This window comes from Pyxicephalus adspersus, chromosome 12 (genome assembly GCF_032062135.1).
Source record: "Pyxicephalus adspersus chromosome 12, UCB_Pads_2.0, whole genome shotgun sequence".
Lineage (NCBI taxonomy): Eukaryota > Metazoa > Chordata > Amphibia > Anura > Pyxicephalidae > Pyxicephalus > Pyxicephalus adspersus.
Window position 1 is genome coordinate 33,618,799 of NC_092869.1, and position 14,809 is coordinate 33,633,607.

At 40.2% G+C, this 14,809-nt stretch overlaps 1 protein-coding gene across 1 annotated transcript in view; it reads right to left on the minus strand.

The window, feature by feature from the left end:
• Positions 1-13,575, minus strand: part of LOC140341784 (uncharacterized) — a 60,665-nt gene extending 47,090 nt beyond the window's left edge. Inside the window, exons 1-3 of the mRNA XM_072427658.1 lie at positions 13,368-13,575; positions 12,964-13,045; positions 11,245-11,462 (exon numbers count right to left, since the gene is read on the minus strand). Coding sequence (XP_072283759.1) covers positions 11,245-11,462; positions 12,964-13,045; positions 13,368-13,575 — 508 coding nt within the window. The remainder of the gene's footprint in view (positions 1-11,244; positions 11,463-12,963; positions 13,046-13,367) is intronic.
• Between the last annotated feature and the right edge of the window lie 1,234 nt (positions 13,576-14,809).

A 14,809-nucleotide genomic window follows, 5' to 3' on the forward strand; every position in this document is an offset into this window, starting at 1 on the left:
CCCTAGCTGCTCTCTGCTCCTCCAATGACCTACTAATGACTCCCTCACTTATAACCTCATCACACGCACGGCTCCAAGACTTTTCTAGAACTCCCCCGACTCTGGAACGTTCTTCCTCGTCCTATTCGGCTTGCTCCTATAATCTGCTCATTTAAAAGAGCCCTCAAAACCCATCTTTTCAAACTTGCCTATCCATCGTCTTCTGTCTTTTAAACCCTCAAAACTTCCCACCATTTCATATCTCCCCTCCTACTGTGTGCTACTTCCCTCATTTAGATTGTAAGGCCTTCAGGGCAGGGTTTTTTCCTCCTCCTGTGTCACTGTATCAGGAACTTGGGTGTGAAACTTAGAGGTTGGGTCAGCTATGATTGTGGGGGAAAAAAGTCAACCTGACTAAATCTGAAAAGATTCTAAGGTAACAGTAATACTAAAGATCAGGGACCGCCAAAATATATTCCCCCCCAAATCGATCCCTGTTGAATCACATGTATCCTAGGCCAAAACTGAAAATTAACCTATTAAACTTTTAAACCTTTTAGGTCCAGCCAACCTCAGAGTAGCTTGTAACTTTGTGTCTCATGATTAAGTTTCTAAAGCAGATCCTGTTACCTAGAAAATGAGCAGATCACTTTTTTTTTTTATTGAGGTACAGCATAAGATGGCACAAGTTAGAACTTGCTTTATATGGACAAAAAATATATATTATTATTATTATTATTATTATTATACAGTATTTATATAGCGCCATCATATTACGCAGCGCTGTACATAGTCCATAATTATCCTATATCCTCTTATCCACTGAAAACTTTAAGGGCTCATTCACACATGTGCTGCCATTCATTCTTAACAGCACCCTAACACACTTTGTCAAGTACTTGCTTTGCAACGCACTGAAATTGTGTGAGCATGCTCATGCAATTTTAGTATGTGAGCCAATGAGAAGGGTCTGTGTAGTTCATGGATAATAACTCTGAAAGTTGAAAAGAGTTGAAGTTTTCAACTTAAACATATAGAGTTACAAAAATACTAATTTTTTTTTTATCAGGATCAACAACTATGTTTTTCTGTTCTTGCATAAAATGTACTTAGCTTGAAAAAAAAGTAAACAAATGCAGCCACAAGATTAATTGGGTAAGCTGCAATAAACTTTATTTTTTGCCTTGGTATAAGATATATTTTAGGTAAAGAATTAGAAAAAAGCTATGGGTTACATCGGAAACTGCTTTTAACCAGAAGTAGTAAATGGGTAGTACTCAGAATTGGGCCTTGTTCCTAGTATTTCCTCTAATAATACATGAACTGTACTTGAAGCATGTCATATATTGTTCTCATGGCATGGTTAATATTTATCAGAACAAACCATAATCAACTAGAGTTCATCTAAAAATGTAACTTTAGAAGAATTAAGTATCTTTTTTATTTTGCGTGTTTTAGAATTATTCAATTTGGTGTTTTGCAATTTATCTTCAAAATGTACCAGTCATAATTTTAGCATCAATTCCAGCTAAAAAACATTTTAAGTTATCTGGGAAACATAGAAGTACATGTACGAGGCAAAAAAATTAGTCCAAAAAAGGGCTGAATATGTTGTTTAGTGACTCACTTAAAATACAAACTTGTTGTGAGGAAAAGAAAATTTCTCCTACAGGATTTCTTGAAAGCTCAGGGGCCAACTTTTGGAACAGTGCATCCTCCTAGCAAACTACTGGGAAACATTTTCGCTTGTTGGTTTGAACAGCACAAATTTTATCAGTCACAAAACACGTGAGGTTCCTTACGGACCACAATCTCTTGGTCCTGCTACAGTGAGCTACATACTGTAGAAATTATCCACCACTTTAAGCAAGTCTATCCCTCTTACATACTGTACTCCCAACTGTTCAAACATTTAAAAAAAAATCTCTCTAAGACAATTTTAGTTTCCTGCGTCCAGTATCATGTAACCTTCAACAATGCTTCCGACACTTGTAATTTAGTGATCCACCCAGCCTTTGAGTTTGTGATGACCACCAAATGACAGTGTTTGTAACCCAGACAGGCTGTTACATGGACATCTAAAGTTGGATCATAAAATTCTGCATTCTAGATCAGGGATCCCCAACTCCCAGTCGTCTGTTAGGTGGGCCGCGGCTCTGGCTGATGCACCCACCAGCCAGGTCAGGAGAAGAACCCCGCCTGGGGGGGTGCACCAGCCAGAGCCGCAGACCACGTATGGCTGGGACATCGCAGGCTCAGGTAGGTGAGTGGGTTGCATCTCTGGCATCATGATGTCACTCTAGGGGGAAGTATCTTCCCCTTTAAATGACACATGGCTCCCTACGCATGCGCAGTCCAGGGTCTGTGCATTTAGTGGTCCGTGACCTGCAAAAAGGGACCACTGGTCTAGGTCACTGCAAAGTGTAAATACACTCATTTTCCAGGGGTGGGCACAAATATTTATTTTCTGTAAAACTTTGACACACAGCTTGGGTGTGTCAAATAGCATATATCTTAGTAGTGTTGTAGGGTACAGTGGGAGGAACTACAAGGACTGTGAGAAACCTCTAGCCAACACTCCCAGAAGTATCAAATAATTGTATCAATAACCTTAAAGATAGTAAAGATTCCAGTCACCACCTGGTGGAAAGGTGAGATTTTTTTTGTATACAAATGGAGTCTTTTTAAAGTGCACTTACTATTTACTTAAAATATTTAATCTTTTATGCCTGTTCCATTGCATTACTATGAGTTTTGGGTAACTTTTCCTCTCCTGTTTGATTCATTGTGACAATTAACATGTCACTCTGGATCTTTAAAACGTGAGCTTGTTTTACAGACACAGTAACCAATCTACCCTTGAATTAGGAATCCTTGTTTTGAGCCTGGTATCTATGACTCTGTTTGCAGTGTAGTACAAGGCAGAGTGGCAAGGGTCACCTTCAATTCTCCATTCACATAGTCAAGGCCTGCTTTGGTCACAATAGTTAGTGGGATCCAATAAAGCCATGCTTTGAGAGCACATCAGCTGAGTAGTAGCACAAGACCCCATAGATTTTGTCCATAGTTGGAGCACAACTGAGCTAGTCAGCCCAGTGTGACCAGAGAAAGACTGCAAAGCTCACTAGTTGGCTGTATGGCACCATGTACCCTACATGGGGGCAACACTGGGTGTTTTGATCCCTAGTCCAGTTATCCTATCTAACAACCAATGTTCACTTCATTGGCCTAGCCATTACTCTGGGGGGTCACCACCTCCCAGGAACCCAGATGACAGCAGCTTAGGTGCCATGTTGTTGCAGCCTACCCTCCACAGGACATACTCTGGGGATCTGCTAGAAGTCCACAAGCGAGAGAGTGCATCAGTACACATAAAGTTTAGTCTCAAAGCTGTTAGTTGATACAGGGTAAAATCCAAGTATATTAATGCCTGAAGCTCCCCAGAAATGTGTGCTCACCTGGTCATGCCCAGACCATGCCTCATATTTATTTCTTACTTATATTATGATGGTCATGTTGTTCATTTTGTATTTGTATATAAGTTCTGCTGGTAATAGGTTCTGCTGTCTGGTGATGCATATCCATAAAAAGAAGTATAGTTTAGGTGAATTAGTTAGGCTTTATCTGTCATGCGATTCTATTTAGATGAACATTTTTTATGCTTTTACAGCCTGTTGCACATAACTAAAAGAAGAAAAAAAACAGTACATTGTTTTCATATGAGTGACTACTAACTAGATCCCCTCAAAGGTAAACGAGAAGTCTTCCAATGTTACTTCTCTTGGCATAAGTTACTCAAACGCACAGTACAAGAAACAGCAGTTCTTTAGAAATTTCAATCCAGCCTGGGAGCAAAAGCGAAGATTGGATTTTAATTAGGCCAGTCCTCCACTGAATTTCTAATAAAGGATTTTTAATCTAGGCACATACTGATAAAAATACTTCTTCTCTATCCTGAAGGCAACTTCCCTGCCAATTTTGTTTGCGGAGAGCAGAAATAATTGAAAGAGCAGTTCAAAACAGGAGAATATCACACTGGAAAAAGAAAGCACTTCAGACTTGTACGCTTGTCGTGTCCTGGGGTTTTTCATGTTTTTGATACAGTTCATGAAATTTCACTGAATGACACATATCATTATTCTTGTAGTTATGGCACCTCGTTGGGTAAGAGGCTCAGATGTAAAATGCATTGTACGTTCCCGATGTTATTATAATAATGGATGAGCTGGTGGCTTGCCCTTGCAGACCTCTTCAAGGGATAATGTAGTCTCTTAATTGCTAGATGTCTACATGGTCCTTACAGAATGGATTGAGCCGACAATGCATTTTATGGACTTGGAGCGATGCTAATGAGTGCACCACAATGTGTACATGCATGAATGAAAGCCAATACATTAAGCTAAGGATGTATTTTTGGGGATGAAAGGGTCTTGTTGACAAAAGCAGTACAGTTGGCTTGCTAGTACAAAATATAAGATTTTTCACAGAGCAGGGAATGTTTTATAGAAGGGAAAAAGGGAATTTCTTAGTGGGCAAAAATTGATATCTAAAACATCTGACAAAGTAGTTCAGAACTATAAAATATGCCAGATTTGTTTTAACCTTGGCCTCTGTGCTTTTTTGCATCTCAAACACAGACAGCAAAGGTGTGATATGTATGATGGATGCTAGATGTTATCTTGTTACACTTGAAGTTATATAAAAAAAAATGCTAGTTGCTGTCATTACTGAACTACTGGAAACCATGCAACTTCCTAGGCAAGTACATAACTATTCTATAGTATTGGCAATATTATTCCATGGCTGCCAAAAACAGGTTTTATGATTGCTTAGGCTGTGAAAGGTAACTGTAACCCAAACAGGTTTCATCCTAAAGATATGTAATTATGGCTAGGCATTTATAAATATTTCTATACCTTTGCCCTTCTGTTTCATTTATTTTACATTTTCTGAGGCTGATTCCGAATGAAGATTGCATACACTGCATAGCAAATAGCAGCTATGAGACACTGTTATGCTTTCTTAGCAAATGTGAGAAAATATCCCTGACCTTTTTTGTAACAAAACTTTTTTGTTACCTCTTTACCTTCTGTGAGCTGAACAGACAACAATACAATGTTAGGTTGCTGTTGTACTATTAACCCAATCAATTCCCAATTATGGAAGGCATACATGTTTAGAAATTTAATGCAACATTCTTTATTTCTAAAGTGTATTTTACATATATAATGTAAATAGTTTCAACACTTTCAGTCTGTCTGTTTCTGAAAATATGACAGATATTTTTCTGGTCATGTCATGTACGTGACCAGGGCAACCCAGACCTTTGCCCAGTAAAACCTTCCCCAAACTTTCCCTCCTTTATTAAGACTTCAAACCTTCCCCCCCTCCACTTGCCAACCACCTCCCCCCAATTCAACAACTCCCCAAAAAACACTCCACAACAAATTTGCACCTAAAATGGCTGGCAGCCAATTTATTACCACATAAATAACTTTTAATAAATATAATTATAAATAACACGTGACTTAACATGTCACAACCAACTTACATAAACAACAACAATAAATACCATTAATGAATTATTCGTTTACTAAATAACATTTAAAACCATATAACAGTAACCTTATTTAGTATAAACTTTTCACACATTTCTTGTGATAACATCACCAAAGCAGGCTGCAGGTTTGATCAAGCAAGGCCCATACCACCACCATTTTTATATTCCACCATTTACCAACAGGCCCCTAGCCGCCCAGCAGGGGCCACTGACTATACACCACTTTAAAGGGGGGCCCCACCACCGAGAATCTCCCTTACCATCACATTACTATTTTCCACCATCAGAACCTTGCCTTTTCAGACCTCAACCGCCACCAACAAGCCCTCATCACCCCCACCGCCATATACAAGGGGTGGGTGGACAGCTTTTCCTTCCTAAAAAGTGACCTCCCACTTTCGATACAGCCCCTCTTAAACTTTTTCCAACTCATTTCCAATTACCCAAGCCCCCTCTCCCCCCCCTTCCCACATTCCCAACCACTTAACCCTTCACTTTCCAGGGCTTTCACTGTGTACCCTGTCATGCAGCCCCTGCCCTTATTTAAAGATACGGGTCTCTTATTTTATTTCATACTGCATTCATGACATCTTGGTCATGCCAAAATCAGTCGTGCCCTGTCCGGATTATGTAATGCCATTATGAATTAAATATATATAGTTATATATTATATTCTGCACTGTATTCTATTTGCTGAGGGAATAAGTTGTGACCTGTCACAGCACCATTGCGACTTGATGTTTAAAAACAAGGTTGGAATTGCATTGGTCCATGGATGGGCAGAATTATTAAATGATGTGGGTTAAATATGGAAGCTTAGTTGTTAGAAGCAAATACTGTCTCTGAATTCAGCAGGAAAATCTATGAACGCTAAAAACAACTTCAGCATTACTACATTTGCACAGTTGGTGTTTTTATACAGTATTACTAGGAGTTGCTGTTGCAGGTTGTTTTAATGGTAATGGACTGGAGGGCTTAATTCTGCTATGTCTTGGGTAACAACCATGGTTCTTCTAAAGATACAGTGGAAAGGTGAGTGTAGCCACCAAAGACGGGAAAGAAAATGCTGAAATGCCTAATCGCTATATAGATGGATAGACTGGAATTTAATAAAGCTTCTGACAACAGTACAAGATAAAGGTTCTAACTGCTGTCAGTTTTTTTTTTTTAATGCAGAGAAATTAGGATTTGTGTGCATCCTATGTCTGTTATGTAAAAACAAATGTGATTGTGCAGCAGGTGCAGATATTATTTTGGTTTCCTGTTTATGCACATGCCAAAGGTTCAGTGCAATGATGCCCTAAGACTTTAACAACCTGGCTGCTAAATGCTCCCTTGACAAGAGATTGTGCTACAATCATGTATGTTTGCATTTGATGAATGCACATGTGCCTATGCCACTGACCTCTGTTTGGGCAAACAATGGTAATGGGGTGGGAGTATTGCAACCTGTGTTATTGACAGTCCCTAATAAATAATAGACAGAGATCTCTTCACTGGTTGAGTATTGCCTATAGAAAAAATATAAGGTGATCTTTCTGGGACATTTGTACACACCTTTTGAGTGTCACCTGAAGTATTAATGTGGTCTGATCATCAAGCAGATACATACCTAATAAATATACAATCTTTTAACACAATACTTAGGCATTGTGGACTGATTTGATGGTAGGTAAATAATTCTGCCATTGAAATAGGAGGGTTCACAACTTCTATAATACACTAAAATTACATACTAGTATATAAGCATACTCTGTGGCTGCAGATAAATACAAATGTGTCTTGCTTGAAGTTCCTGAGCCCATGACAATAGCATACAAATTAGAAACTAGGAATTATGGGACATAACCAGGCAAATTTTCTGGCTTGTGTCTCCCTGTATGTTTGACTTGCCCAGGTAATATTTAGTTCAAATATGTACAATACATTGCACTATTATAATCTTGTATGGGGCCATGGAGTTTTAGGACTTCAGGTTTTGCAAATACATATTTTTTTTCCTTACAATTTCATGTCAATCATATAGTGTGTTATTTGTCGGTGCTGGTATCTTGTGAATACTAATAGTTCACTATTGTGATTTGGTAATTGTTCTGCTCTTTAGAAGAACAATTGACTAATATATTGTAAAGGACTCTTTTGTTACTCACCTTTTGTTACTTATAAATAGAAATAAACTGAAACAAACAAGTAAAAAAATCTGCTAGAAAGAAACATCCTTTGAGATGTTCTAATGTTCTAAGAGCAACATAAAAGCACACATTGATTTTCTTCATCTAACTTCATAAACCTTTTACTAGGAATATTAACTTTTCTTTGCTCCCTTCTTTTGTTTTTTTTGGCTACTGTTTGTTCATTTATTTTCATTTTCTTGCATGCATTGATTGTGTATGCCCAAGTTTAACAGCATACATTAAATATATTATACCCCTACATAAAAGGTGTAACCGTGTGTGTAAATATAAATCACTCTTGCTCTTGTTAGGATTAACCTCCAGTGCCAAAAAATGTGCCACAAAGTTCAGTGGCTCACTAAAAAATCCCTGGGTGCCGCCATAAGCCCTGTACAGAATTCAGATTTCTGTCACTGGAAACTTTTGTGCTGGTTTGCAGTGACCGGAAAATGTTGTATACACAGAGCTGTCCTGTGGTGAGGGGAGAATGAGTAAGTGGGATCCCCCTATGCTCACCTTCAAAGTAAAGTACAGAAGTCTTTTGCACTCGGTTGTTCAGTGATCCACCTGGATCCAGATTTTTTATTTGGCCTTATTTACCTACACTTTTCTTGTTTATTTAGGGCCAACATTGCAGCATTGCAATCACCTCAATTCATTTGTAATGTATGGTAATACTACCTAATAGGTGTTGTCTACCTAATGAACTGCATTGCAGCACATTCCAAAAAATTATGATAGGTCTGTTCTTTGAGCTACTGCAAGGGGTTGAAAAGCTCATTAAAGTCTATTACAATACATGGAATTACATAAATAATGCATTTTGTGAAACGTCATGCCTTGCCAACAAGAAACACTCATATTTACATATGTACCTTTATATTGCCATTAATATACAATCGTATACATATCATTGTGTATGAAATACCATAAAAAAGGTATTATCTGATTTTTATTCATATCTCATGAACACATGAAGGAAAAAATAGCTTTATCCCCTTAGGCAGGAAAAGGAGACCATGGAAAACTCTGGATGATTGTTTCCAGATCATTCAGACAATTTATTCTAAATATAATCAGCCTGATTTATTAAAGCTCTGGAGAGGATGCACTTTCATTAGTAAACCTGGGTGATCCAGCGAACCTGGAATGGATTTTGTCCAGGACTGAAAACGTTTGCTAACAAATATCAAATGATTTTAGGAAATTCATTCCCAAGTTTGCTGGATCACCCAGCTTCACTTATGAAAGTGTATTCTCTCCAGTGGTGGGAGAGTTTTGATAAATCAGGTCCAATATGTACAGTGTGAGCCATTGCTGACTGTGTAACGCTACATACACATACGCTATACATTGAAGTGGATTGATGAACAAATGATTTGGGCTCCATTCGCTTATCTCCCACCTTCTGTCTCCATTGAACAGAATGGTTCTGTGTGTACAGCACCCATTCATTCTTGTCTTTGGAAACAATCACAAAAGATTGTTTTCGGCAACAATGATCTCAATGATATCTCATAAGAACATGTTCTAGTATAGCATCACACCATGTAATTATTATTATTATTAAACAGGATTTATATAGTGTGAACATATTACACACTGCTGTACATTAAATAGGGGTTGCAAATCACAGTCAAAAACAGAATGTGACGCAGGAGGAGGAGAGGACCCTGCCCCGATGAGCTTACACAATAGGTAAGCTAATAGGTGAAGTATCACACAATAGGAGGGGAAATGAGAGAGCGATAAGGATGACATCTGGATCTGGTACTCTTGGCTTCTTAATATACTGGAGGCAGAAGTATGATCTCTATTTCAGGTCCACAGCCCCAGGATGTATGACTTACAAGTCTATTAATTTCTCATTTGCCCTGTCAGACTTTGGGCAATTGCTTCCCTCCCCTCATTTTTTCTTTTATGAGCTTTAGGTTTAAACAAATTTCCCTAAATTCCTTTTTTTCTTCTTGTAAGCTTTTCCAGTAAATTATATTCATATTTTGTTGTCTTTTATTCTGTTTAGCAGAATCCTATGGGGACCCAGTCTTGTATTTTGGAGGAATTATGTCTTTGCTGACCCAGGAAATGCTGGGCAAGGAATAGACAATGAATGCACATTATTCAGAAGGTATTTAATTTAGAGACTCAGCGTGTCCATGGCTGTACCTGAAATTGTTACTGGAATTATGGAACAAAATGATTTGTGTGTTTAACAAAAGGAGTACAAGTAATCACATTTAGACAAAAACACATTCATTACCAGAATGGAAAGTAACCGAGGACTTACACCAGCTTAAAAAATATTTGGAATAAATATTCTGTGTGTTGTAGCACTACCATTTTTTACTGTTTCTTTTGCAAGTGTTGCCTAATATTTAAAAGGCTGCTCCAGGCAACAAGTACATCAATCACTGAACCGACAGGAAGACTTTAGTGTTAGCATTTCATTTGTCCTTTAGAGTTAATTGCAGCCAGATCCAGCAATTTTTTTCACTGTATTTAAATGAGTTCTAAACTCAAAAACCAAAATGTAAATATTTTGCAGCTTTCCAGTCCTTAAATGTGGTAGTGGATGATTTTTGTAAGCCAAATGACCAGGTTAGCTCAGATCTTTAGCCCTCATTGTACCTTATCACAAATAAATATCTTCCTTTTACCCCCCTTTTAGCTTACCGTCTCCCTTCAAAGAAACACTGACACCTTGCTGGACTTGAAAATGGCTGGCAAACAGACATTTTTTTAACAAATAAATAACCACTTTTAACAATAAAAAATAATGAATAAACATATACAATTTACATAAATAACCATAATTGAGCATATAACTTTGCATATCAAATAACATACACATTTACATAAATTATACAAATTAATAACTTACTATACCACATAAACAATCCTTTAACCCTAATATACCCATATTAAACCACAGTGCCCAATTGCACTATGCCAACCAACTTGAACAAAACTTGACCAACCCGGCTGCAGGCCTGGGAACAGGGTAAAGTCCGTGTCCAACCACGTATATGTTGCATATACCACACATCGTCCCCTAGCCGCCTGGCACCATCCCAGGGGCCCCACAACGTAACCTTTAAAGGGGCACCCTACCACTGGGTTGTCCTTCCAAATAAATACCACCAGGACGCTTACCATCCAAGTCCCCAACTGCCACAGCACCTCCACACTCTTTTAGCTCCTTGTAAGCCATCCTGCAATCCTAAAAACCATAAGTCTGTGCCAATAGCATTAAGGTGCACCCCATCTCCATGCAAATACCTCCAGGTTTCCTCCAATTCCTTGTGGTGCCCCAAATCCCCCCATTACGGGCCACAAACATCCCAACCTCTTTATTCACCTTGATTCTTGCCTTATCAATCCTTCCCATGGACTGTGCCACTCTCCAACTTGTTCTGGCCACGATATATCTCCGACCACACAATAACCATCCTGGGAAACTCCAACTGCAAGAAATCTAATTTAATATTCCTAATAAGTTCCCTCATAGACCTGCGACCCATATATCATTACCTCTAGCATGGACCACCACAATATCCGGAGGCCGATAAATGGCTGCAAGCTGCTTAATCCCAGGCACCACCCTTATATCATACCCGGAACACCAATCCACCGCACAGTCACCTCTAACCTTGACAAACCCAATTGACCATCTGGCCGCACCTCTGCCCTCCTCACACCCCACCAGTCGAAGGAGTGCCCGACAATCCAGACCAGAAATTTGCATCCACCTAAGAAAAAATAAATAACAATACCAAAACGCGTAACAAAAACTGTCCCCCCCCCCTGTACCACATAATTTCACCCCCCGTCCCACAGATGGGGCCGAACATACAGCTGGAACCTCCTGGACTCCCACCTTCAATCCTCCTAATGATCCGCTCGTCCAATCCCCATCTGGCAGCCTCCATAGCCACCCCAATCCTAAAAGAGTGAGAAGCATAACCCCGCCCCTCCATTCCCAGTAAAACCAAACAACGCCTGAATACTGCTACAAACTGAAAACGAAATTTTAAGGACCCATCCACATGTATCAACAGTGGACCCACCCCTGGCGGCCTGATTTCTCTCAACTCTGCCACTGCTCTAACTAGGCACACCGGAGACCCCTTTAAGCTAAACAGCTTTATCCGTAAACCTCTCCCCAGCTGATCAGTCTTAGAACGCCTGACAACCAAACTCACCTTTTCCACTGAAGAAAAAACATCCTGCACCAAAATACCTCCCATCCTGGTTCTTGTCGGACTGACCAACTCACTGATGCACATCGCCCTACCGCCTTAACCTCCTAACCGGTGAGCCCGAGTGTGACTCCAGGTAAAAAAAACCTGCTGAAAGCGATAACCCCAAACCAAAATCGGGGTAGTTAAAAAAAAAAAAAAAATAAACAAAATAAACGCTTACCTGGTCCCATTGGTGTCCTCCAGTGTCCTGCCATCCTCGGGCTGCGTCCTCTTCATCGATTTGTCCCCTGGCGAGTGTGCTGACGTTCCCGGGAGTTCTCTGTGACGTTGGTGCGTACAGCCGTCGCTAGAGGCGCAGCGGGAATTTCAAATTATTTTGTATTGCAATCAATACAAAATAACTCAATTTAATGCAATACTGAATGTATATGTCTAAAAGCGGTACATTGTCCTTCATGAAAATGTATTTCCAGTATAATATTATATAGTATGAGTAAAATAAAATTTGAAACACAAAATCATGTCAAAGTTTATTATTATTTTTAATTTATTATTTTGACATGATTTTGTGTTTCAAACTTTATTATACTCATACTATTTTATTGTACTGTAAAATGAATTTTCATAAAGATAATGTACTGCTTTTAGACATATAAATCTGGACAGAAATGAACGCCCAGGAGGTTAAACAAAATTGTTTCGTATACCCCCTAACACACCTCCCCCCGTTTTTCAAGCAGCCTCTGTAACAAGGTAAATGACACTGGCCTTCTGGTGTCTGGAGCTTCCCTACCCCTATAATACTCCTTTACTGACAGTCATACCACAAACACCTTAGTAACATCCTGCACACCCCTTAATTTGAACCAAAAGGCCAATTTTTTATTCACTGCCGCAACCGACACCCCTCTGGTAAAATCCCTGGCCAGCCAATACAACAACAAATGCACATGTATCTGTCCTGACTTCCCCCTACCTAATTACTTGCATAACCAACCCCATTCCTACCACATCGCTGCATATATCTCCCAAGTCCTGTCAATCAGACCACAGAATCATACCACCGATGAGCCCAGTGCAATGCTCCACAACTTCCCCGGACAAGGACAACCGTGTTGCTCCGCTTTCGGCTAGAAAGGAGATAAAGCATCAGCCACCATGTGGCACACCCCAAGAATGTGACAAGCAAACAGAAAAATATTATGCTATAAACATATCAAAACCAAATGCCGCAGTAAATGCACCGCCGCCCCAGGAAACACCATCAACTATTGATTGCCTGCACTACCCCCAAGTTGTCACAATGAAACCTCACTTTCTTGTTAGCCAGCAATCTCACCCCACCTCATCTCGCTCCACCGCAACGACGATTGGGACCAACTTCAAAACTATCAAATTCCTAACTAGCCCCACCTCCACCCATTTTAGGCCACTCCCCTGCACACTACTTACCATTAAAATAAGCTCCAAAACCCGACAATCCTGCTTCATCTGTATAAAATTCTAGATCCACCGCATCAATTGGCCCTTCCAACCAAAGAGCCCTGCCAATAAATGAATCAAGAAAAACCTGCCAAACTTCCAGGTCCGCCCTCACTTCTCCAGACAACCGCACAAAGCGCAACGGTGCTTTCCCTCCACCGTGGCCGCCGCCAGTCATGCCTGCAAAATATCCTTCCCATCCTTACCACCCTACAAGCGAAATTTAATTTCCCCAGCAATGATTGAACCTCCTGGAAGCGCTTTTTCTGTCAACCACATGCCATTCAAACTTCTTCCTGCAAGGCTAGCAACTTCACCCTCGGAAACCTACTTTTCATGGCCACCAAATCCATTTCAATGCCAAGGAACTTAACCTCGTCCCCAGACCCTCCGTCTTATCCCCCAATAGAACCCCCAAATGCTCCGCAACATGCTGAAGTGTAGCTAACAACACCCAACAAACTAAATTCCCTGGCAGCCCACTTAACAAAAAGTCATCTAAATATTGAATAACTGATTCCACCCCAGCCACTGTCCTCACTACCTTTTCCAAAAAGGTGCTAAACTGCTCAAATAAAGCACAGGAAGGAGAGCACCCCATAGGAAGGCAGCGATCGACAAAGTACTCACGTTTCCATCTAAAACCCAAATACCACACACATTCAGGATGCACTGGCAGCAGCCAAAAGGTGGCCTCAATGTCCGCTATTAGTGCCCCTGCTCCATATCGCCTTACCCACTGGAGAGCTGCACCAAGTGACTTGTACACCACCCTACATAATTCCGGATCAATACCATCATTCACCAATCCTGCCAGCAGGAACAACAAATGATGAATCATCTGAAATTTTCCTTCCACCTTTTTGGGCACGCGCAAAACCACCAAACCCTCAACCGGCTGCGACATAAAAGACCCACTCATTCTACCGAGACTCGCCTCCTTGGCCAGCTTTTCCGTCACAATCTCCGGCTGCCGCAGAGCTGATCTTAGAATCTTATGCTCCCTAGGAATCACTTCCAAAAAACAAGGAATCTGAAAACACCTCCCCCAACAACCTGGCCGCTTCCCTGTCTGGGTACTTGCTTAAAAAGGAGCGCATCCTTTCGAAAATAAAACTCTGATCTTTTACTATCTCTCAGAGTTGAGCTTTCCAGAATTCTCCAGATGGTAGCATGGCTGCCCCAATCTTTTAGCTCTGCATATCAAGACTCACTTGTAGAAGGTCCGTTGGTGTGTCCTGAACCTTAGTTCTTCCTCATTGGCCACAACCTAATCTTCCGCTTGCATGCATCCAAAGGCTTTGTGTCTGATTGTATCTGGTTAGTCTGTTGATTATCAAGCGCACGCTTTAGTATTGCATATTTTGGTTCATGCTTTGCGTCTTCTGCAGTATTTGAGTCTTCTTTCTCCA